Below are 22,743 nucleotides of genomic sequence, written 5' to 3'. Positions count from 1 at the left end.
AGGAAAGAAGACAAAGACTTAGGTGCGAAACCTTTCCACACGTATGGAGTAGATCAGTGCAGTGTGAAAATGTGATCGCTGCGCAGTATGAATCAGAGTATATTCTGTTCACAAAATCTCAGTGATATGTTTCCTATTGAGACAGCTAATATAGTATGATCTTCTTTTCGTACCCTAATTAGAGTCTTTGCCAGCAAAACTCCTCTGTAACCCCAGCTGAAATATACTGTGCTCTGCAAATGAGCTACAAAGTAAATCTGTGAGAAGTGAGGAATGTGTTAACTGATATGAAAGGTGAATAAAGTAACTGTCTTGCAACTTGGAAGAATAATTGACACGAGAGGTAGAACTAAACCCTTTGGCACCCTCTTGGCATCACCTCTCCAACAGTTTCTTTTCACACCCAATTAAAAAAATGCAAATGAGACACGGAAAAGAAAAAAAAAAAAAAAAGTCTTCTGAAACCTTTTGAGAATTAAAATCTCTCACACTGCGACTGTTGCAGTTAAACAGGATGTGAAAAGAATCTTCGTGCCCCCACACGCACCGTACCGCACACGGCTTTATTGGAATGTGTGGCATCATTCCAAAATCCAGAGATCCAGAGGCCGTTTGCATAGAAACGCTGATACCATTCCATTCATGTGCAGTTTCCTTTTGTTTATTTAACAGTACCGATTTAGACTCAATCCCATTGGCTGAAAGGAAAAACACTGAAGCCGTGGGGTTTGCATTTGACCTTCAAATATGTAAAAGATGATTCCAGATATGATTTTCGTTTCTAAAATTAAGATCAGACAGTAATTTGCATGAAGGCAGGCTGTTCAAAGGGCACGAGTTTATGCACGGAGTACTGAATACCATGAGCCGTTTTTGGGGCCTGATGTTTGTTTATCTGCGGGAAGAATTCTCATAGCTTGCCTGTGTGATCCGGCCCAGTTCTCACATGAGGATAACTGTTCCCATTTGTGTCAGACACTGTGGTGTTGCTCTATGGAGACAGCAGCCCTGGAACTAAACTCAAGTCTGTGTAAAATACATGGGATCAGATATGCAGTAAACTAACTCTTAATTAACTCAGGACAGAAGAGGATGGTGTGAAGTATCTCAGTTCATTAATATCAAAGTGGAGCTCAGATATGCAGGCATATGAGAAATAGGTCAGCTTTTCACACATCTCTTAAGGTGAACAACCTCACATGATGAATGGAAAAGAGTTCTAAAACAGTTATCTTCAACAACTGAAACAACACAAGTCCTGTGCAATGTTAAATCCCTCTCTGGCATCCGTCCGCCGATATGACGAAATTACAGGTCAGAGGTCTCTATGAATTCCTCAAATTTAAAAAAAAAAAAAAGAAAAAAAAGGCTTACTCAAAACTTAGGAACGATTCAAGACACCCATTTGACTCCATCATCAGCACTGAAAACGGCCATTCAGTGAAAACCACCGACCAGTCTACCACCCAGGCCTCTATAGAGCATAAAATTAAAACCATCTGCCTACATTTAAACAAAGACGGACTTCCACATCAACACTCTAACCCCACATTGTTCATGAAAACAAATGGGCACATCAGATTAAGTTAAGAAAAAAAACAAAAAAACAAAACTAAACAAAGTACTTAATTAGCACGTCTGCTCTACCTCTGCTACCAAGCCCAGAATAGAGTCAGTGCAGAGGCCCTGGTCTCTGCAGAAGGGACACTGAGGCACAGGGGGGGTGAGACTACACAGCAAACTCTACAGCATCCACTTTAAAGCACAAAAAGACACCAAACAGAGAGCAGGCTTTCACTCAGATCCTTCAGAAAATACATAATCACAAGCTACAGTTTGGCCTGCATGGGACCCATAGATGGGCGGACATACGTAAGATCTTATTAATAGATTTTATTTTTCTCTTGATTACCGCTGACTCCACAGTGCATCGTTATAGCAACCGCATAACTATTAATAGTTATGGTAGAGGTGCTTGAAAACAAATTGATCTTAAAAATGTTGACTCCCATGAGAATGTCCTATGAATATCTAAAATGTCCAGACTGGGCGAGGGGCAGGAAATGTTCAAGGCCCAGCTAATTCCTATCGCACACACATCTCCAGATCACAAAATAAGACTTCGTGTTTGTGTGTGTGCATATGCATGTACACACACACAGAGCATTTGGCTAAAGCATTCAAATATAAACAGTACCAAAATATCATACTTTATGAAGGGCCATTTTTCACAACCTGAGAGCTGGTACAATAGCAATGTCTAGTCAGAGTTTAACTGTATGTGATTTTATGGTTTCATACTGTGTGTAGGCTTTTGTCCTCTTGGGTTGCACATCAGAGCACAAGTGAATTGACTTTTAATGGCTTCCCTTTCTCTCGCTCCTAATCAATTAACCCACGTGAGTTTCCACTGATGTAGAAGAGCCTGCAATTTGCAGAGAGGCAAAAGAATCTTTCAGTAAGATGTCAAAAAAAGGCAAGACAACTGGCTGCAGTGTACAAATCAAAAGGAAATTGAGTTTGAGGCAGCAAGATGTTCCACACTACTGTAAAAGATTACAGTCTCTCTATTAGAGCATGACAGCGGATCAGCACACTATATAATGTGGCAGATATTAGATTTATCTTACTGGGCCAAAATTTGAATGACATTGTCAAACATAAGCACTGTCCATTTTGGTTCCAAGTTCCTGTTCAATCCCAATTACTGTTCAAACCAGACAGTACAATACACTTACATATTCTTGTCCATGGCTCTGCTTCTGATCTGCAATCTCAGCTGAAAACCTTGAATCACTTCATTCACTTGACTGGTCAAAATAATCTACAGAGCAGATAAGCAAATGGCTTCAAAAACGTTTATCTGTGGTTGTAGGGAGATATTTAGTCCATTAACCCATTTCGCCTCCCATAGACTCCTTCCGTTCAGGAAATGCTGCAACGAAGCTGGTGTTTTATTATATGATTAATCAAACCCCTAAAAGCATTAGAACATTCCTCATGAGTAATACACCCAAAAAAAATCAATATGAAATACATTTATTTAATCAACATAATCAAAAAAATAATAATAAGATAGCGAAACAAAACGTTTAAAATGTATATCAAAGGTCTGCCTATCACACCTAGGTCCAAATCAAAACAATTACTGAGACATGATGGATAACTAAATAAAACATTTGCAGCATGATTTCTTCTCAATGTTGTCATCTTGATAGTTAGGTCTTGCAAGAGTACTCTCTGAGAGACACGGAGAAGTCAGTTTCAAATAATGCTACTTCAAACATTTGATATCATCCTTCCCCACTGAGAACGGAACCAGAAAAATATCAGTAAAGTCAGAGCTGAGGTTTAAAACAAAATGCAATGACCAAAGAGCATAATGAAAACGTACTAAAATTTAATCGTTCATAAAAGTCGGAAAAATTATTATTTTTTTATGAGACAGGAAAAACACAAGAAGAAATATTAGAGTTGGTTTTAGTACAATATATTTTCAGCTTTGAGAGACACAGAAATCACTTCATTTTCCACATCTCTCTATAAAAGAACCATTTTTCCACAACATCCCTATGCAAAAAAATGGAATTAGAATATATTATGGGAAATATGAAAGCTCTGATTTTTGAAATATAAAACAAAGTCACTCAGGAAGAAAAAAATGTTATTTGATGAAGAAAAAGTCCTGGCAAAATGGGAGAAACATCAGCTATGAACTTTGATCTATCACAATTAGTGCAGCGGGTACAGGATGATAATACAAATTCTGTTACTTAAACTTGATTTCACTCGCAGATATTAATATCATTTGACATGTGCCCATAACTCTTTTGAGGGTATATAGAAATCACACTGATCTGAATAACCCAATGTCAACAGGTATCCTTTTTTAAACCTTTTAAAAAAATGGTCAATTTCAAAAAAATGTAAGCGCTTGATGAAGTCAAAACTTTTTTTTTTCCACTACAGTGTGTTCACAACTGTTCCTTGTCCAAAAATGAGAGGGCGGGGGGCGAGTTGTCAGAGGTGTTTAGTATAAAAAGCAGAAGAGAGTATATGAGAAATGTTGAATCCTCTCTCACTCCTTCTGGTCCACAGGTCCGTTTGGGTCGTGGAGTGAATCTTGGTCGGTTGCACTTTTTTCTTTTTACCCCCGACGTTTTTCTGATTTCCAATTGCTGAAAGGGACTGGAATGCTGGCCAATTGGGCAACAGTTCTTCATTACAGCATTCTAACAGACAGAGAAAGAAAAGACAACATTTCACCACCAGGACAAAACATTAAGAAATGAGGAGGGTGTACAAGTGAATAGTCTACACCAACTCCTCCTTATTAAACTACAAGCCTGTCACGCCGTCTCTCAAGAACACTGGACGCCACAATACTTTGGTAAATGGTAAGAATCGCCTACGTGAACAGGTCTAAAATATTCTTGGGTAAAAGCTTTCAGCTTATAAATGGTTTTCATTCCTGTTCTAAACATTTGCTGGGCATAACAAGCTGTTCGAATATCACAAAAAAGTAAATCCATAAACTGTCAGTGAAGACATTTGTCCACTGCTGCCCTCTACAGGCTGAGGAGTAAACTATCGCTCTCTCAGCTTTTGATTTTTTTCCCCCTCACCATGAAAACAGTCATTGAATTACTAGACTGAACATGAATGAAAAAGAAGAACTAAGTTCATAAGCGCAATTATTGGACTGGTCACAAACAATGAAGAACACACAAGTTCAAAAAAGTGCATTTTTTAAGGCTGAGTTTCTATTCAGGCAATCTTTTAAAAAAGGAATCATGTTCTCCATACTAGCAGAAACAGTAAAGCTAAACCAACAGCAGGTGGAGCCATTTCTCTCCTGAGCTCAATCCAAATCAGTGTATTAAATAAGTGACGATCCCAAAGGGAGTTATTAGGCAGATGGCTGCTTTTGGGTTCAACTAATGGCCCACTTAACACGCTGCTAGGGATTCTATTAATAGACTTCATAACTCATAGAACACAATATCGCAAATCTGTGTGTTCAGTACAGAATGTAATGTACCACACTCTTACTGCGAGCCCTACAGCTGTCTTGTTGTTTTCTCATAAGTAAGACTCGGTAAGGCCAGTAAGCGGTGGATTTGAGAGACAAGAGGAAAAGTGAAGGAGAGATGATGGTTTGAATGGGAGTGAGTGAAGAGTGCTGTGCAGACCTGGCTCAGAGCTGCTGCTGGGGCAAGGCCTTAGAGGAGTGTACAGTTTGACTTCTTTTTTGTCTTCTTCTTTTCCACCGGCGTTTTCCTATTGATCTGTCTGACCAAATCGTAGAAGATCTGGGACACGACGGGGGGAAAAGGGGTGAAAAGTCTAACTTGTAAAAGACCATTAAAACACTTTTCCACAGGATGTTTTATGGCAAACAGGATGCGGTAAGCTAAAGGAAACAGCGCATCAGACAGATCTGATCTCACACTGTAAACAATTCATTTCACAGGGTGCATCTCTTTAGACAGAAAGCTTTCTTTTGCTCAGAACAGACAGATGGAACAGGACCCATTTCAGACAGATAGGGGGCAGTGGTGGTTTCCACACAGAGAAAGAGGCCAGAGGAGAAGGTTAAATGGCGTGGCCATGGTCTCTCACCTCATTAACATTGATCTTTGATTTAGCTGAGGACTCTAGAAAGGCACAGTTGTTCCACTGTCTGGCCAGGTTTGGGCCCTGATCCTTCCCCACCACTCTCTCATCCTCCAAATCACACTTGTTCCCGACCAGGATCATGGGCACCTGGGGACACGGGCAGGGAGGAGAAAGAGATTAAACAACGGAGAGAGCGAGGGAATGGAGGAGAGAACACAAACAAAATAAAAGATAAAAGAAAGACAGAGCACAAAGAAAGAAAAACAGACAGACAGGTTAACAGGAGAGAAAAGCACAAATACAGACAAATAGTACAAGAAACCAAAAAAGGGTAATGAAAAAAAAAAAGAATGAAAGAGAAGAGGAACGAGAGAGAGAGAGAGACAGAAAGAGAAACTATGAGGCAACAGCACCACAAATCTAACCACTGATATTCATGAAATTCCCCACAATCTGGTGTGTGGCGGGCCATTTTCTCCTCAGTGCATTCAGAGTTTTGACGGGAAACTGGCTTTCACACAGGGTAATGCGGTCTATACACAAACACAGCATGCTCCATGAAGAGCACTCAAGAAAAACCTCTGCAGGCCTTGTGTGGCCTGTATAGAATGGAAACTCTGACCAGCAGAGCTGTGACCATGCTTGGGTTGAGATGTTTAAAAAAAAAAAAAAAAAGAGTGGCGTTTGCATTAACAAACTGGGTTATGTGAAGATGTGATGAATACATTTACAGCATTAAGATTCACAAAACAGCCACAGGAGAGGAGGAAGAGCTGTTTGAGCACCAAACAATAAGAAAAAAAAAAAGAGAGTTTTCTACAGCCGTATTTACCAAATACCATATTAGTCAAAGCTTCACATGGTCTACACACTATTACAGCTTTCACCGTGCAGGTTTTTTTTTTTTTTTTTATATATAAGTATTCCTTAGGGCTTAAACTATATCTTAAGCTTGTTGCCAAGGATACTTGGAGGACTTAACAGGTTTAGTCCAGAGAATGAATAATGCATCAAGTCTTGATGTGGCAAACTGTGGCTGTCTGGCACAAAGCAGAAACAGGGTAAAAAAGCACAGCTGCTGTGTCACTCAGCCTGTGATGTTAAAGATCTCTATACTCTAAGCTCCTACACACACACACACACCATGGTGCCACACAGCGGGTACAAATGGAGACCAGCAAACAACAGCAGAGGTACAAACAAACAACCTTGTTTGAAGGGGACTGAATTTCTGTATCGATCAAGGACCTGTGACCACTGAAAACAACAATCTCAACCCAGTGTGAACGGTTGTGAATGGCACTGTGACTTCAGACCGGCAGGATGAGGCTACAGTCTGCTTCAGAGCAACGAATGGGAATCCAACCATGAGTGTGCGCATGTGTGTGTGTCCAGTGGGCAGGTTTTAAACGGCTGACATTACTGATCTCTCTGACGGTCTGTTAATGCCACTCAAAGTGACTAATGACTCAAAGTGACTAGAGGGCAGATTAGGCTCATATTTGCATATTGCAATAAAGACATAAGTTACACTGTCAACACATGCCCACCACTAGGTGTTAAATCTTCACGGATATGCGTGCATGTACATCAGGAAAACAGCAGGCCTTGAGTTTAAAAAAAAAAAAACAACAACACATGTCTACCAACAAGGGACCACATATGTCTGCTGATAAAGCATCTGTGTAAATGGGATCCAGGGTCTAATCTACCAATCTAAAGATAACCTCCACTGTGTTCATTATTTTAATTTAGCATCAAAATAATCTCCACTTTCTTTAATGGCTTCAGACTTGTGGGTTGTCCTACTTCATCAGATTTCTTCCATTAGGTCTTTTTTTGGGGGTTTTTTTTTTGCAGTGATAGCAGCACTTACGTCCTCTGTGTCCTTTACTCGTAGGATCTGTTCTCGTAAGTCCTGCAGGTCGTTAAACGTGGACTGTGCCGTGATGGAGTATACCAGAGCAAAGCCCTGGCCGTTCTTCATGTACAGGTCTCTCATAGCCGTGAACTGCTCCTGTAGCGCAGAGTACCAAAACACGTCACGTGTTCTTATAATTCAGACACATCGTCTATGCGTCAAATTTCACTTTATGACAATCCACAATATGGTAGCTACCAGTGGCGGCTGGTGAGCTGGAAACAGAGGAGGGACAAACTTCCCCATTAAATCTGTTGTTAACTTCAACCTGTTCCCGTTTATCCGCCTCGATTAACAATAAAACGAACGATTTGCTGAATAATTAATACCAATCACGTAAAGAGAGTAAATGATTATCAGTGTCATTTTGTGAGAGTTACTTTTTATTGCAAACTGGCTGAGGCCTGAGTGCTAAAATTTACTGTGCACTGCACTCAATGCTGTTGCATTACACAGATAAGAGACCCTGTTTTTTCTAACCTAAAAAAGTTTATTCTCAGAAATTAAGATCAGTTTCAATAACTTTGCTTCCCTTTTCTTTTTTTAAATTTGAATTTCGCAACACAAGAAAGCTACAACGTATAACACATTGAGGGATTAGGTTTCCAGTACGTATTCGGATAATCGCCATCCTTGGTGAACAGTTTCACGCTGTAGCTTTCACTAAAGCACACAAGCTTCAGGCAATCCAGACAATGTTTCGCAAAGTATTTAAACGGCAGAATCTTGCAAATCAAACGGCCGCATTTGACATTAATATTCCCTGACATCGGGGAGAGAGCGAAAAGTACAATTATCCACAAATTACAAGAACATGTGGGTATAACATTCGCCACACAGTTCAGAAAGGAGAAACAATACTATCATGAAATGACACTGGTAATCATTTACTCTACTTACTCGACTGGTGTTAATTATTATGTGAATCATTAGTTTTACTGTTAATCAAGGCAGATTAACGGGTACAGGTTGAAATAAATGATAGATTTAAAGGGGAGGTTTGTTCCTCCCCTGTTTCCAGCTCACTAGCCACCACTAGTAGCTACCTAGCGTAGATGAGCCGCCGTGTCTGAGGTAGTATCGTGAAAAAGGTTAACTTTATTTGTAGATATGACATGTTTGATTTTACAGCTGGTTCATGTAAACACCACACTGTGAAGAGGGCCAAAGTTCAGACTTCTTTAAGTACCACAGAGCATTACATGCTGAGGGAGCTGTGAGGTTTCTGGCTGTGCGGTATGTGTCGCAGAAGTCACAGTCTGACAATAAAGTCCTAAGTGTCAGAAACTGTTCACACTCTCTGTGTTATGTCGGAAAGCTTTCCTGTGTAAACTGAAAAAAAGAAAGAGAAAAAAAAAAAAAAAACATAGTGCTGAGACTACATGCGGGGACATGGGAAAATGGGTGTGTTTCACTCACTGTTCCTGCTGTGTCCAGGATTTCTAGCATACATTGCTGCCCATCCACTTCAACTTGCTGCAAAAGGGGGAAAAAATGCAAAAGATAATTGCACCATATTTTCATGTGCGTATGTGTGTGCGCGTGTGTGCACGCACACGCAAGAGATGTCACTAGAACTGACACTTTGGTCCCAAGTCGATGCCAAAATTCAGAAAAAGTATCGGAACTAGTTCTTCTACAGCATCAGCAGGTACTGAGTTTAAATTGCTACCGCACCCTTGTCTGACAGACTGCACGCAGAGGAAAACCTGAAAACACCCACTGACATGTGAGAAAAATGAGAAAAACACCACATGAACATGGTGTGCAGTGGTGCTGTTGTAGCAATAAAAGACATTAACACTAATTGAAACTGATATAACTAAGTGCAAAATGACTTGACTGGTTTAGGCCGTAGCTCACAGAAGCATTCTTACCATTCAGCCAAGTCACAACAGAATATATAGGCAGCCTTTTCAGTCAATATTTACACACAACAATGGTCTGTCACCATGTCAGTACATTTGGACTACTGCTTGCACTCAAATATATATGTACAAAAAAAATATGTTACAGCTCAACATTTAGGACAATTCCTCACATTTGAAATCAATTTTCTGTCAGGATGCTTTTCTTTACTTAGCTGTGGTATTGAATCACATATGGAGAACTGTGGAACTTCACTAGTGTTGGAACTGACTGCCAACATTCTGGTATCGTCACATCCCAAGTGTGTACTGTAAATATAATGCCAGAAGGTCTGAAAGGCTACAGTGGTGCTTTACCTTTCTGTATGAATCTTCTATTGTGGGGTCATACTTCTCAACAAATATTCCCTGTACGAACTGGACTGTCTGCAAGAGAGAGAGAGAGAGAGAGAGAGAGAGAGTGACAGACAGACAGACAGACAGAGAGACAGAGAGACAGAGAGCAAGAAACAGACAGAAAGACAGGGACAGAGACAGACAGACAGAAGCAGAGAGAGACAGACAGAGGCAGAAAGAGAGAATAATAATGATCATACAGCACTGTCAGTTGGACTTATAGCAACTGAAAAGCCACTGTTGTCTCATTCATCCACACTGCTACTCTGCCAACAACAACAAAAAATATAAAAAGATATATGTTTTTACTTATTTATGTATGTGTATACGCACACACACTTTATACATACATTCCTTTGTATATACAATCACACATATCTTAAATTTTCCAACTGGAACATGACTATTACCATCAGACGGTTCTCTCTACTTACCAGTGCTGATTTCCCCACACCTCCAGAACCTAGCACCACTAGCTTGTATTCACGCATGGTGGGGTCACTTCACTGGACAACGCAACAGTCTACAGGGTCACAAAACAAACACAAACAGTTTAGCTCCACATTTAAAGGCTGTGTATTTCACAGTCACTTCAAAGACATCTACTTGCAGGAGGAAAACCACAAAACATCTAAACCACAAAACATGAAATCAGGTCATCAACAGCATCTGGTCATTATTAAAGGAGTGAGGAGTTACAGGATCTCAACAAACGTATCAAACCGACCAAGAGACACGGTCAGAGCGACTTAGGATGCCACACCCTGATCTATGTTCCCTTATCTGAATGTAACGTCAGCTTTGGACCGAAGACTTCTCTCGTTTCGAAAATACCTTTGCTGGAAAAACCTGATTTGCCTTGTTCAGAAGCCTGTATTTTACATTTGTACGAGTTCCTTTCGCTGTCATGTTCGGAAGTGACTAAGCTAGTTTATTTCTTGTGTGTCAAAAGCCAAAAACATATTTGGTGAATTTATTCTCAGTTACAGTTACTGAGCAGTGTCCTGTTACACAACACCAGATTTCTAATAGTATTTATTCTCCTACTAAAACACCAGAATGAATCCACCTCCTTCACAACCCTGCTCTACAAGGTCTACTTTTTTTTTCTCCCTAACTCTAATTTTAAACATCTCATCTTAATCTTTTTTTCTCCACATCCTGAAGACCTTAATTAGCCTATTGTGCACGTGTCTGAACTGAACTGAAAACAGAACTGAACTGAACAAAAGCATGTACTGCAGCTCTACACACTGAAGCTTGTCTGGCCCTAGCCCACATTGCTTTCTCTGGTTTGAATTTAAATTTGCATTTGAAGCTTGTCTGGCCCTAGCCCACCTTGCTTTCTCTGGTTTCCACAGTCATACCACACTGGGTCTAAGTGGGGAGCTGATGGTTTGGGTCAAACAGTTGAATTAAGATCTTCCATAAACGTAAACACAAAGTTTCCCCTTTGCGACCTGCATCTCACAAAAAAAAACCCTCCCTTGTTTCTGATTCTCTGTTCTCTTTCTTCCTTCCACCATTCTCATTCTCTCTCTCTCTCTCTCTCTGTCTCTCTCTCTCTCTCTCGTTAGGAGCGGGAGCCGTCAGAGAGTGAAAATGACTCTGTGGTTCAGAGCCTAGTTTCTTACTCCCCTTGCTTTTGTAATATTACTATTCTGGGGAAATATGACGGATGGTCCGAGGCAGCATACATAAACTCATCTGCTTAGCCTAAGGCCAGGCCATATAAGGACAGCTCTATTTTTTCCCCTCTCTCCCTCTCTCACTGTCTCAGTCTCTCTCTCTCTCTCTGTCTGTCTCTCTCTGTCTGTCTCTCTCTCACTGTCTCAGTCTGTCTGTCTGTCTGGCCATTCCTTCATTTTACACATTTTCCAGATATAAGTTCATGGATAGTTGGTTAACAGTCATGTTTATACTGGCGGCAGTAACACGCTGCTGTTTTGCCGTTTCTTGAGTTTGGGGTAACGTTTTCGAGCTTCCTTCATGCTCGGCTCATCTGTTAACTGACACACTTTATCAAAGAGCAGCATGTCAACTCGAAAATCCTCCGGCAGATTCAATTTGGCAATCCTGTGCTTCTTAGCATCCACTGCTAATCTCAGAGTTATCTGCTGCAGCACGTCAAGAGCTGCACTCTTCTGCATTCTGCAAACACTTTCACAACACCGATACTAAACACATCTCTTCCATCAAACAGGCACTTAATACACTGAGATTTGAGAGCTGTTGTTAGGGCAATATAAATCTCAATTTGGCTGAATGCTAGAGATGGATTTAAATGAAAACACATGTTTTAAATGAGCTCAGATTTTTCTAAGAGATGACAAGCAGTGTGTTCTACACCCAACCCAATCCTGGAAATAATAAAGCATGGACTCCTCTGTCCTAAACACACACCCAGAGATGGAGAGGGAGGCATGGGGTGGGGGGTCTAGTATAAGCAAAAGGGCCAGACCAGGGTCAGCAAGAGGAGCCACAGGGTCCAGGGAGAATCCAGGGAGAAATCTGAGGTCATAAAAAACTTAACATCCCTCCCACCAAACAGTTCACTCAGAATCTAAAGCCAGTCCAGGCTGTATCTAAAATGACCATTTCAGAACTTGGGAAAGAGAAGTAAAAACATGCCCTTGTCCACAAAAAACAAAACGTATCTGTCCGAGGTCAAGCAGTGAACTTGCTTTTCATGTGCAAGTCTTTACTTATCAAAACCAAAAACTGAGAATGAGATGAGGCTTTTGTGCAATAAGGAAACAGACCTCATTATGTTTGGTCTGTTTATTAATGCCTTCAAAGACATCTAAGGGTATACACAAACCAGATGCCATCTTGACTTGACAGGTTTATGTGGACACACACTTTCAAACCCTACGCCTCAAAGCGGAGCTCACTTATTGCACCATCAGCTTGCCAACATGCATCATCTCTGGTTATGCACAAGGCCTTGACACAAGTGAAACCGGGGGTCACCAAACCACAATCGCCTATGTACGCACATCGCAGAGGAAAAGTTTATACACACTTCATCTTTGCAAGTGGAGCGTTCCCATACCCTCGCATCACCAATGCATGCGCACTGCCATCCCTCATCGTTAGATGATATTTAAACATTTCCAGTGGAAAAATACACAAGACTACCTTCAAGCAAAGAAAACGATAATGGTTTATTTCTCATTTTTAACGTTGTCTATTTTTGTTTAACAAAAGAAAGAAAAAAAACAAAACAATAAAAGGTTGTGGAATGAAGAATGGAGGTCTGTGGTAAACCAGTGTGCCCGTGTCACTCTATCACTGTCTGACCATCAATGACTGGCAGTGCCGCCCTCCCTCGTCCTCATTAGCATTGGTAATGTACGCCCGGGCACCCAAGACTGATGGGAGAGTGGCACGAAGCTACCATTGTTTCCCCCTTCTCCACTAGACAAACAAGAGCTCACATCATCAGAGCAGAGATCTGAGTGCACTTTGTAGTGCGCACAGCATGACTAAAAAGCATTGTCCTTGTAGTCTCTTCACAAAGCCAAATCTGTCTCAGAATGCAACGTAGCTACAATTCACCGGGCACAGATAAAGAGGACGCAGTGCTTTCTGAGCCATTTGATGTGCTTTGACGCAGATTGAGGGGAGGAAAAGAAAAGAAAAAAAAAAAATAGATAAATACATAAACATGTCACAAGCGTGGCTCATTTGCAGCAGCAGCAGCAGAGAGACATTTAGCGTGGGCCTACTTGAGTAAAGCTGATAAGAGAGTGTTGGGCAGATACGGTGGAAACACGATGTTTGAGGCGCATTAACATCAGTGAGAGTCCAGGCTTCATTCCAGTAGCACACATGGTAATGAAGCAGAACTATGTTAAGTGTTTACAGGTTGCCAGGTCTGAGGTGGAAGCTGCCAACGGCACGGCAGCGTTCATACCCGGCCGTGGAGATAAGGCCGGTGCTTGATAACCGGTAACTTGAAATACAGGAGCAATCTGGCCACGCTTTCTTTTTTTTCTCTTTCACTCCTCACGTCGGCTGATAAATGTTCTAACAAGCCGTGTTTAAGAGGCCTTTAAACATTACCAGAGAGGTGTGTGAGTACTGTGAAAACAAGCAGTCTGTGACCAAGAGCATGGAATCAAGACTGCATGACTGGTGTGTTAAGAGCTAGTTCTGTGGTCTAAGACACTAAACGTTAATGGATCCAGTCAGTACCATAGCAGTACTTGTAGGATAATAAAGTTTGAGCATACTTAAAATTTGCTGACGCTACTATTATATATGACCTTTGAACAAACTGCAAACACAATCCCAACATCATTTGAGGCAGCAGTTTAACATTAATTTGCTTAATTATGGATCTCAAGTCACACTGTGAACAAGATGACTAATTTGGTTGAAAGGACACAGAAATCATGCGCTGTTAAAAAAAAACGACCGGAGATGTCCTAAGCCAGAACTGGCATGTGCTGGTTATTTTTTGGTGTAGAAACCACACAGCAAAAAGAGGGAAAACAAAACAGCTCTTTTTTCCAGTTCAGCTGAGCTGAAACTCTTGTATCACTCTTCAGAAAGAAAAAGCCTCAAGGAGGGAGTTCTGAAACTCAAACTTCAAGCCAAAACATACATATGTACACAAAATGTATGCACGCACGCACACACACTTATAATGACAGCATACACTTGCAAATGACAACCCAAAACTATGCACATCAAAGAAAAACAATAAGCATTTCAATTGACCTAATGGGCTTGAGGCCCAGCACTGCTCTATGTGCCTTTGCTGTAGGGGATTCCATTGTAAAGATGCTAAAGCAAAGAGAAGTATGACAAGGCTACTCGCGCCTTTTCTAGAACTGATCTCAGTCAGACACTAATGATCTGAAGAGAATGTCGCTGCTCTCAGTCATCAGCTCTCTCCGTGCTGAGTTGCACTGAGCCCACTGAATATCTGTCTACCTACAGACTCATTTTCGTACATGCTGCTACTGAACAAACCTAAACAAGGCTTCACTGTTTCAAACCCCAAACACAAAAGCACCCCCACATACAAACACACACACACGTTACCACAGTTATGCACGATATCGATAAATGTATATCCTAAACACTGAAAGCATTCTCTCGTCCATCTATATTCACACAGCAGTAAGTGTTATCTGTTCAAATATCCACAAGTTTTGGTGAACTCCTTTCATGAACTCTGGACAAACCCATCAAAAGGCAGAGTGTAACCATTACATGAGCTCTGTTCTCTGGTCCTCCAGCACAGTGCTGTGTTCTGTCTCAGTCAGGCTGCTTTGGGGCTTAACCTGATGCAAAGGGAAGATCAACAGAACAAACTGGTCAAGACACTCAACTGATATTTATCTTTGGCCCACAGTCCCTGCAGGTACATACTGCCATGGAATAGAAGAAAAACTTTTTAGCTGAGTAATCAAATTTGCAAAAATGATTTGAGCTGACCAAACACATAAAAGCAGAAGTGATCTTGACTAGTCTGAGACTTGAGACAGAAAAATAATGCAACGTGGCACAAGTCTGAGAACACTAAGTGGACTGAAAGAACTGAAGTTTGACTGCAGGGCTACAGGTTACTAGGCTACCAATTTGGTCACCAATTTGTGAATCCGTGACTTTAAATTTGACACAAATTACATCAGTGCACCTCCAGGACAAAAATAAAAAAGATGTTTTCATTTTTGGTTGAATAGCTAATATAGAAAGTCACAGTCCTTCCCCCTCCCAAAACATGAAACCACATCTTGGAAAAACAAACAGCTGTGGTATGTAGACTACGTTCATTAATATACTGCAATGAAACTGTACCTACTGCTACTGTACTTGTTTTACAGACACTAACTTACTGACATGCTTAACCACAATATTCTGAGCTATGTCATATAAAGCTATTTGGCAAGCAGGAAAAAATGAGCACACCATAGATATGTTTGTCTAAAAACAGAATTCACTGTCTGATTCAATGCCAGTGCCACCTTTACCCCACAAAATCTCAAAATAGCCAAGCAGGGAACACTGCACGGGATGAAAGGGAATCCTAGCAAGAGAGAAAAGTAGTTCTAACTTGGCTCCCAATGGCTGCCTTAGGTATGACAAAACCAGCTATACTATGAGCTGTGCTTACTGCAAAGCATAAGTCGAGCACACAGAAGGCGCTTTGCGAACCAAACAGTTCTAGGGACTCATTGAGAGAAACTACCTATGGGGAAGGTCCCCCGAGAACTACATACCTTCAAACGCTTTTTTTCTGTTTGCATTCACACCGCCAGTAGGAACGCTGAAGTGACGCAAGCCAGATTTTTGAAAAAGCGGTTCCAATCAACGTACACTTACGTCTGGACCAATCACCGTTAGGGCTGGGCTATAAAACAATCTCGAAACGGAATCGCGATAAAATTTGTGTTGATAACGACAAGCTTTTTACTCGATATGGACAGATCTAACAGCCTATCACACAACAGAAATAAACGCAACATCAGCCAGTCAGTCTGCAGTTTTTAGCTTACACGCCCATTTCCTACCGCAAAGCATTGTTAGAGCCACTGGCATTGAAGAAAGCTCTGGAAACTAGGAAAAAAATGAGTGAACCGGCGAGGTGCCTGAAAGCGACAGTGAAAGTTAACTGGTGTTATCCTCTAAAGCTGAGGAAATTGTTGACAAAAAAGGTAACATGACGTCAATTACATGGAAGTGGTTTGGATGTCTGCAAAAAACGTCATTGGTCGGTGCAAACTAAGATGGGAAACACAACAAATCTTTTGCATTTGTTGTCCTGCCAAAGAAATCTCTGATGGTAGTCACAGTTTTTAGCTTTATTTACATTATTTTGATAAGTTACATGGCAAGCTAACTTGTATTGTTTTATTAAGGCAGATAAAGCACATCTGCATAGTTAAATATTTACGTTATGTTATTCTATCTTTGTAAATAAACTATTTTCTAAACTACTGATCCCTCTGGTTTCAGTCATTATCAGGATACTCTTCAAACTGGCAGCATTATCAAATTATATATCGTGATACATATCGATATTGATCAGTATGGAAAATAATATCATGATCATATTTTTTGCCATATCGCCCAGCCCTAATCACCATACACTTAGGTCACTCATGGTTCCTCTTGTACTAGGAGAGTACCTACCCTAAAGTAGGAGCTAAAAAAGTCCCTCAAAATGGCATTCTAAGAACTGTGTTCATCTTCAATTCCTGTACGGTGGACACACAAAAAAGGGGGTACTTCCTCCAACAGATCTAAGAACTATGAAAAAGTTCCTCTGGTCCGAAAGAGTTTCCATTACCCCAAAACTACTGCTTTTGGTAACTAAGAAAAAATTCTTATTTTCATAAGTTTTTTTGAGAAGGGCATAGCTGAACTGAGAAGAGTGAAATGTTTCTTTGGTTATTTTCAGAAACATTCAGCTGCATTTAATTGGGATGCAACTGATAATCTCCTGCCAATATGATGAACAGTGAGCTTTTGTATGCAACAGAACAGGAAAGCTCCATTAATGAATATGCACAAATCGTTTTTTCCTCTTTTTTTGTGTGTGACTACTTCATGTGCTAGTACTCAATTGTTATTTGCACCAGAACCATTACGGGAAAGATATTCGTCTGGAGCCCACGACTGACTGATGATGACAGAGCCAAACAGCAGTCTGATCAGGCTGGCTTTTTCTCCACTCCAGGGTTTGCATTAGTAGCCTTGGTGCTGTAATAAATTCCACTGTAGCCAAGGATGTGAACTTCCCTTCACAAACATACTGAACATGCCATCTGCACAACGGAAATGTTCTACTTTGAGCAGATTTCTGATTGGATAATAGAGACTCTCTTTTTCTTATGGTTTCAGTTCTCTATCTAGACTCACGTTACCAACAACTCTTTCTACACTTAGCCCTCCGAACCAGTACTGTGTGCAATGCCGAGTGTGATAATATGCAGTGCATTATCCAAACATGATCTAAATCTATTGGTATTTCCCACAAAAATTCAGCAAAGACAGCATGTCCCAGCCCTCCAACAAATTTTTACTACGCCACGTGCTCAATGCCAACATACTCCTGTCTTTCCAGCATGGTGCCAAGCATCTATCCTGGCACTTGCAATTGCTGCCCTGTCCAAAAATGGTCTCCAACAGGCCTAGCTTGGCACATGCTCCGACAAGGAAATTCCACAGTCACAGTTCTGAGGCCGAGTCAAAAAGGAAACGGGTGACAAGACGTCCCTGTAACCAACTACATGAAGGATAAGGACCACTGTTTCTGTCATGATCAATTTGATCCTGAGCATGCTCAGATAACAACAGCTGGAAGAATATTTAGGTAGACCATTACTTTTCACTGTACTAAAAGACGTTTTAAATACTGCTTTGCATCATCAATAACCCGACTGAACCAAGCTCTGACCAAAGCCAGCAAACGGGAATCAAGAGGTGACTTGGAGAACTGAGACTGGTGTTAGATTAGTTAAGTGTCTCCAAGAGTTTCCTTTCAAAAGGTTACACTGCGTTGTTTCCCACCTCCTTTTCTTTTTAGGGAGCCAAAAAACACAAAGGTCGCCAGACAAAATTGAATGATGTCAACAGAGACACTGTGCTAAGTTACACCCACTCATAACTCAAACCTCTACACATTCAGCCAAGAGAACACATGTCTTCAGCTCTGAAGCACACCACAGATACTAATACTCCTTTAGGTTAAACTTAACCCACTGGTCTACTTTGTTTCATTTGGAAAACGCAATGAGATGAGATCATACTGGAGTCTAATTACAATAACATTACTATGTATATATCATGAAACCAAACGTTGATATTCCATTTTCCTTTTACCTAGAATGAACACTACGATAAGCTTGCTGCTTTCAAAGGCTGGCTTTTTTTCTGCACTTCTGTCTTACTGACTTTAAAAAAAAAGAGCCTCAGAGTTAGGGAAGAAGATCATTTTGAGTTCATGAATTTCATAAAGCACAGGAAACATACTTCATTACGATGCCAGGCCACAGAGATGAGCCTGAATCCATCACCATAATCAGGCCTGAATTATTTCAGCCCTGATCAAAACAGCGTCTCGTCCGTGCCACGGTCAGGCACACAGTCAAGGGACTCTCTGAATCCTCCAGGCTCTTGAATAACAGAATTCAAAGGAGAAGCACAGAGGGGCAAACGGGCTCATTTCCAAAGAGGCTTTACCTGATTACAGGCACAGGCACTGGCTCTGACCCGTTCTCAAATCACATCCAGAGAGAGGACCAAAGAGAATGGTTGATAAGCTCCTTTGAAGTTGAGCTTTTGAGTCAACTAGTGAGATTCCTAATGAGAAAAGCCTTAATAGATTACATTTGTTTCCATTCATTTTTTTTCCCTCCGTCTGATTATCTCTGCAAATAGTCAATGCAACATTCTGAGACAATGGCCTTTTAACACGAGTGACACATCCTGCCATTCTGCCACTTTCACAAATCTGTAGTCACTGTGAAGACTGATGTGTACTAACAGACTGAGGAAAACTGATGAGGATGTCCAAGTCTTCGGAGAGTTCAAACTGGAAATGTCAGCATGAAGCCCAATGCATGCCTGAGTCCATTGCTAAAAATTTAAATATTTACCAGTTAAGCACAACATATTAGAATAAAAAAAACACAAGATACACTTAAAAGAAGTATTATGCTAATTTGACGAATTACTAATAGCACGACCTGATTACAATCAAACAGATTTGAGGCAAATCAAAGGAACCTATCTAAAGAGGTAGATTTGGATAAAGTGATAGATCATAGATCTTAGTATAGTGTTGATCAGATCTAAAAGACAAAAATAGGCAACTAACACACAGGCCCACATTTAAAAAAAAATTGTCAAAGTTTTTCCCTGAAAGTTTCGTAAGTAAAAACAAACCTTTTCAGGAGTGAATGAAAGTTGAAAACAGACTGACACTTAATTGTGAGTCAGTATCATTTCTGAAGACCACTCTGGACAGCAACGATCAACCAAAAAAAACAAAAAAACGCATGTCCGAAGGACCCTAGCACTTCTGACAGAGTTGTTCCACCTCAGCAGAAACTAGAAAATGCCTTCATTAAACAAAGCACTTCACACACACACTCACATAGCAGATGATGGAAAGAATACAGCAAAATGCAGCTCCCAAATCCAGTAACCAACGATTTGTGACTGGTATGCAAAGGAAACAACAGCAGTATTTCAGGATCAACTGCTTGGCTTGGTCTGTAAACAGTAAACAAGCTCAGGAATGCTGTTGTATGCAGTTGTTATGGTGCTCAAGCATAGACACTCAGGTATTCGGAACTCACTGCACTGATGCTGTTCACCAAATTCTTGTGCTGTACTTAAGAAATGAATTTACAGCCATGAATGTAGACTAGCAAGCACACACTTATCAATCAAATCAGAGTGACTGTGCAGGACTGAAAAGGTTAGGTCATAAAAATGCATATTACACAACAAAATCCCATAACTGATGCACATGTGTAAGACCATGAACACCTGGAAAAATACTAGACACCCTGACAAAAACGAAGAATGGTTTGGCTACCCTCAAAATAAAACGTCTCTCAGAACCTGAACTACTATAAACATGTCCAGCTTTCCAAGTACAAACTGCAAGGCTGCCCCCAACTCTAAACAAAACTTACAACAAGGTGTTTAATATATCACCTTAGTGTCACCTCCTTTCTCAGAATATTACCATAGTGGTCTGCAAGGTTCATAGAGCTGAGAGTTGAATCTGAAAGACACAACCTGCTTTCCACCTGAGCACGAGAAACTGACACAACAGCTGCACTACAATATGTCACAATGGACACTTAAAGAAAGACAGGGATTACTACTAAAGACTGACAAGTAAGCTAATGCATTAGACATATATTAAGACTTCTGTCCAAACAAGGGCAATTAACTTACAGTAATTCTACACTATACTATTTAGGCTAGCTTAGTGGGAAACCAAGTGATAACAGAAATAACACCACATATCTTGCATACTACTGCGAGTAATTATAAAGAACATGAAATCACTACTTAAGCTTTGGGACAAAAACTTTATAAAACTACACGGGAAACTTATTTTTCTAGTGTTAGCTTATGCTCACAAGTTTTCTTTTTAAGTGCACAAGCATGGTTAGCTTGATTGACAAGGACAATATATGGTCAAAATAAAATGACATAAATGACAAGGAGGGAACTCATCATTCTATACGAAAGCATTAAAAACTTCCAGAAAAATTATAACGTACAGTCGTTCTCAAACAGATGAGCGTTATAAATTCTGAAGCTAACTAATTTGGTGTTAAGCTAACCAAAATGTGCTAGCTGACAAGCTAATTAGCAAGAGACAGAATATGCTCTAGCTTACCCAACCCTGGCTGGACAGTTTAGTCGTAAGCAAACTGGGTGACTTAACTGACGTCTAAATACGCCTTCGCAGTGGGATATAGTTGCTGGCTAACAACAACGAAACTACTGTGTAGCTCCTTTGTTTCTAATAAGCTAACACATAAAACAGTCTTTTGAAAAGCAACAGTGAAACTCATATAAATGTTGAGCTATACAATCTTCCGCCGCCATATTCAACCTTCGAGACGAGTGGGGCGTACACGGCAGCCACACTTGACGTTAGCTTGGCTTGCTACCTACCAAAACCATACAAGCTGACGAAGGACTAGCCTGCTGGCTGGTGAGACAGCTAGCAAGCTAACTAGCTAATTCCCCTTCCGCCCGGCCTGAACTTAAAGTAGCTATGCTAACTAGCAACAATATTGAGTCAATATCCCCGTCTGGGCTGGAGTTTTCAGTCCAGTTTCTTGGACGTCTGCCAAGGCATACTTGTTTTAGAATCCCTTGAACATCAAATTCTTTAATTTTATGATATGACCACGCGAACGACCTGCTTTGATAATCAAGAATAAACGCGCAAAGTTGACTACATACCGTATCTTGCTGTCCCCGCCGCTCCACTGGTATTCAGATCAACTCTTGGCTCGCTGCTGCAAACGTCATTCCCCAGTTTCCCACTTGGCGTCCTTAAAAGGGCAACGTTGGACAAATGCTGAGGTGAACCCAAGGATTGGCTGTGGCTGCTATGTGGACGACAGTATACTTAAACCCTCAGGGCGCGTTCAGTTGTTACGGTGTTGGACAAACATGAAAACATGCAAAATTATGTAAATATGTGGTCGCATGTCATAAATCTTTATGGTCAAAGCCCAACAGATACAACCAGTTTCTGTATGAATAAGGGTCACTTTTTTTTAGTTTTGTTACCTTTCTTTTAGTAGTATTTTGAAAATGGATTGAGCACGATCATTTATAAAAGAGAGAATGAAAGAGAGATGCTTTTACTGTGTATTTGATAAAACTGGTTCTCCTTTCAAAGCAATAATGTTCTCGCTTCAGGCAAGAAAGTATAAAAATAAATAAATGAACTCGCAGTAAGCACCTACCCACTATCAATGTAGGCCAACTAAAGTGGACTAACTAGCTAGAGTAGCCCCACTGCCTTATTACAGAAAACTGCTTCCCTTTAAGTTCAAGACATCAGTTCATCAGTAGTTAAATTTAAAACTGTACAGAGCTTTGTACGTAATATTGTTATTGTATTGTATATGTAATTTCTCTGGAGGGATTTCAAAGACATGGACTGGATAGGTCCTGCCACATCTATAGCAGCATGTTTCCTTCTCTGAATTTCCCTTAAAACAACTGCCCTAGCATTTCATTGTTCAAATATAGCAGAGGAAACAGATGTAGCAGGACAGCAGGAAACATCTGAGCCCTGTGTGTGGTAGCCTATGCAGGCAAACGTAAGGACATTAGTACCCCTCCACCAACATTGCTCAGCCACTTGAGTCATATATACACCGTTTTTGTCCAGGGAAAGTTTAATTAGCTCAAAATCATTTCTTCGGTAAC

General features: G+C 40.6%; 1 protein-coding gene across 1 annotated transcript; it reads right to left on the bottom strand.

Annotated features, from left to right (window-relative positions):
- Positions 1-3,381: 3,381 nt before the first annotated feature.
- On the bottom strand, positions 3,382-21,788 carry rap1aa (RAP1A, member of RAS oncogene family a). Its single transcript, XM_030783965.1, has 8 exons — positions 21,763-21,788; positions 10,239-10,327; positions 9,766-9,834; positions 8,960-9,016; positions 7,496-7,636; positions 5,623-5,766; positions 5,193-5,312; positions 3,382-4,232 (listed from the first exon to the last, which is right to left on the bottom strand). Exons 2-7 carry the CDS (start codon positions 10,293-10,295, stop codon positions 5,223-5,225), a joined length of 558 nt encoding a protein of 185 aa, XP_030639825.1. The 5' UTR covers positions 10,296-10,327; positions 21,763-21,788; the 3' UTR covers positions 3,382-4,232; positions 5,193-5,222.
- Positions 21,789-22,743: the final 955 nt, after the last annotated feature.

This window comes from Chanos chanos, chromosome 9 (genome assembly GCF_902362185.1).
Source record: "Chanos chanos chromosome 9, fChaCha1.1, whole genome shotgun sequence".
NCBI lineage: Eukaryota > Metazoa > Chordata > Actinopteri > Gonorynchiformes > Chanidae > Chanos > Chanos chanos.
This window is presented reverse-complemented; position numbering and strand designations above follow the sequence as displayed.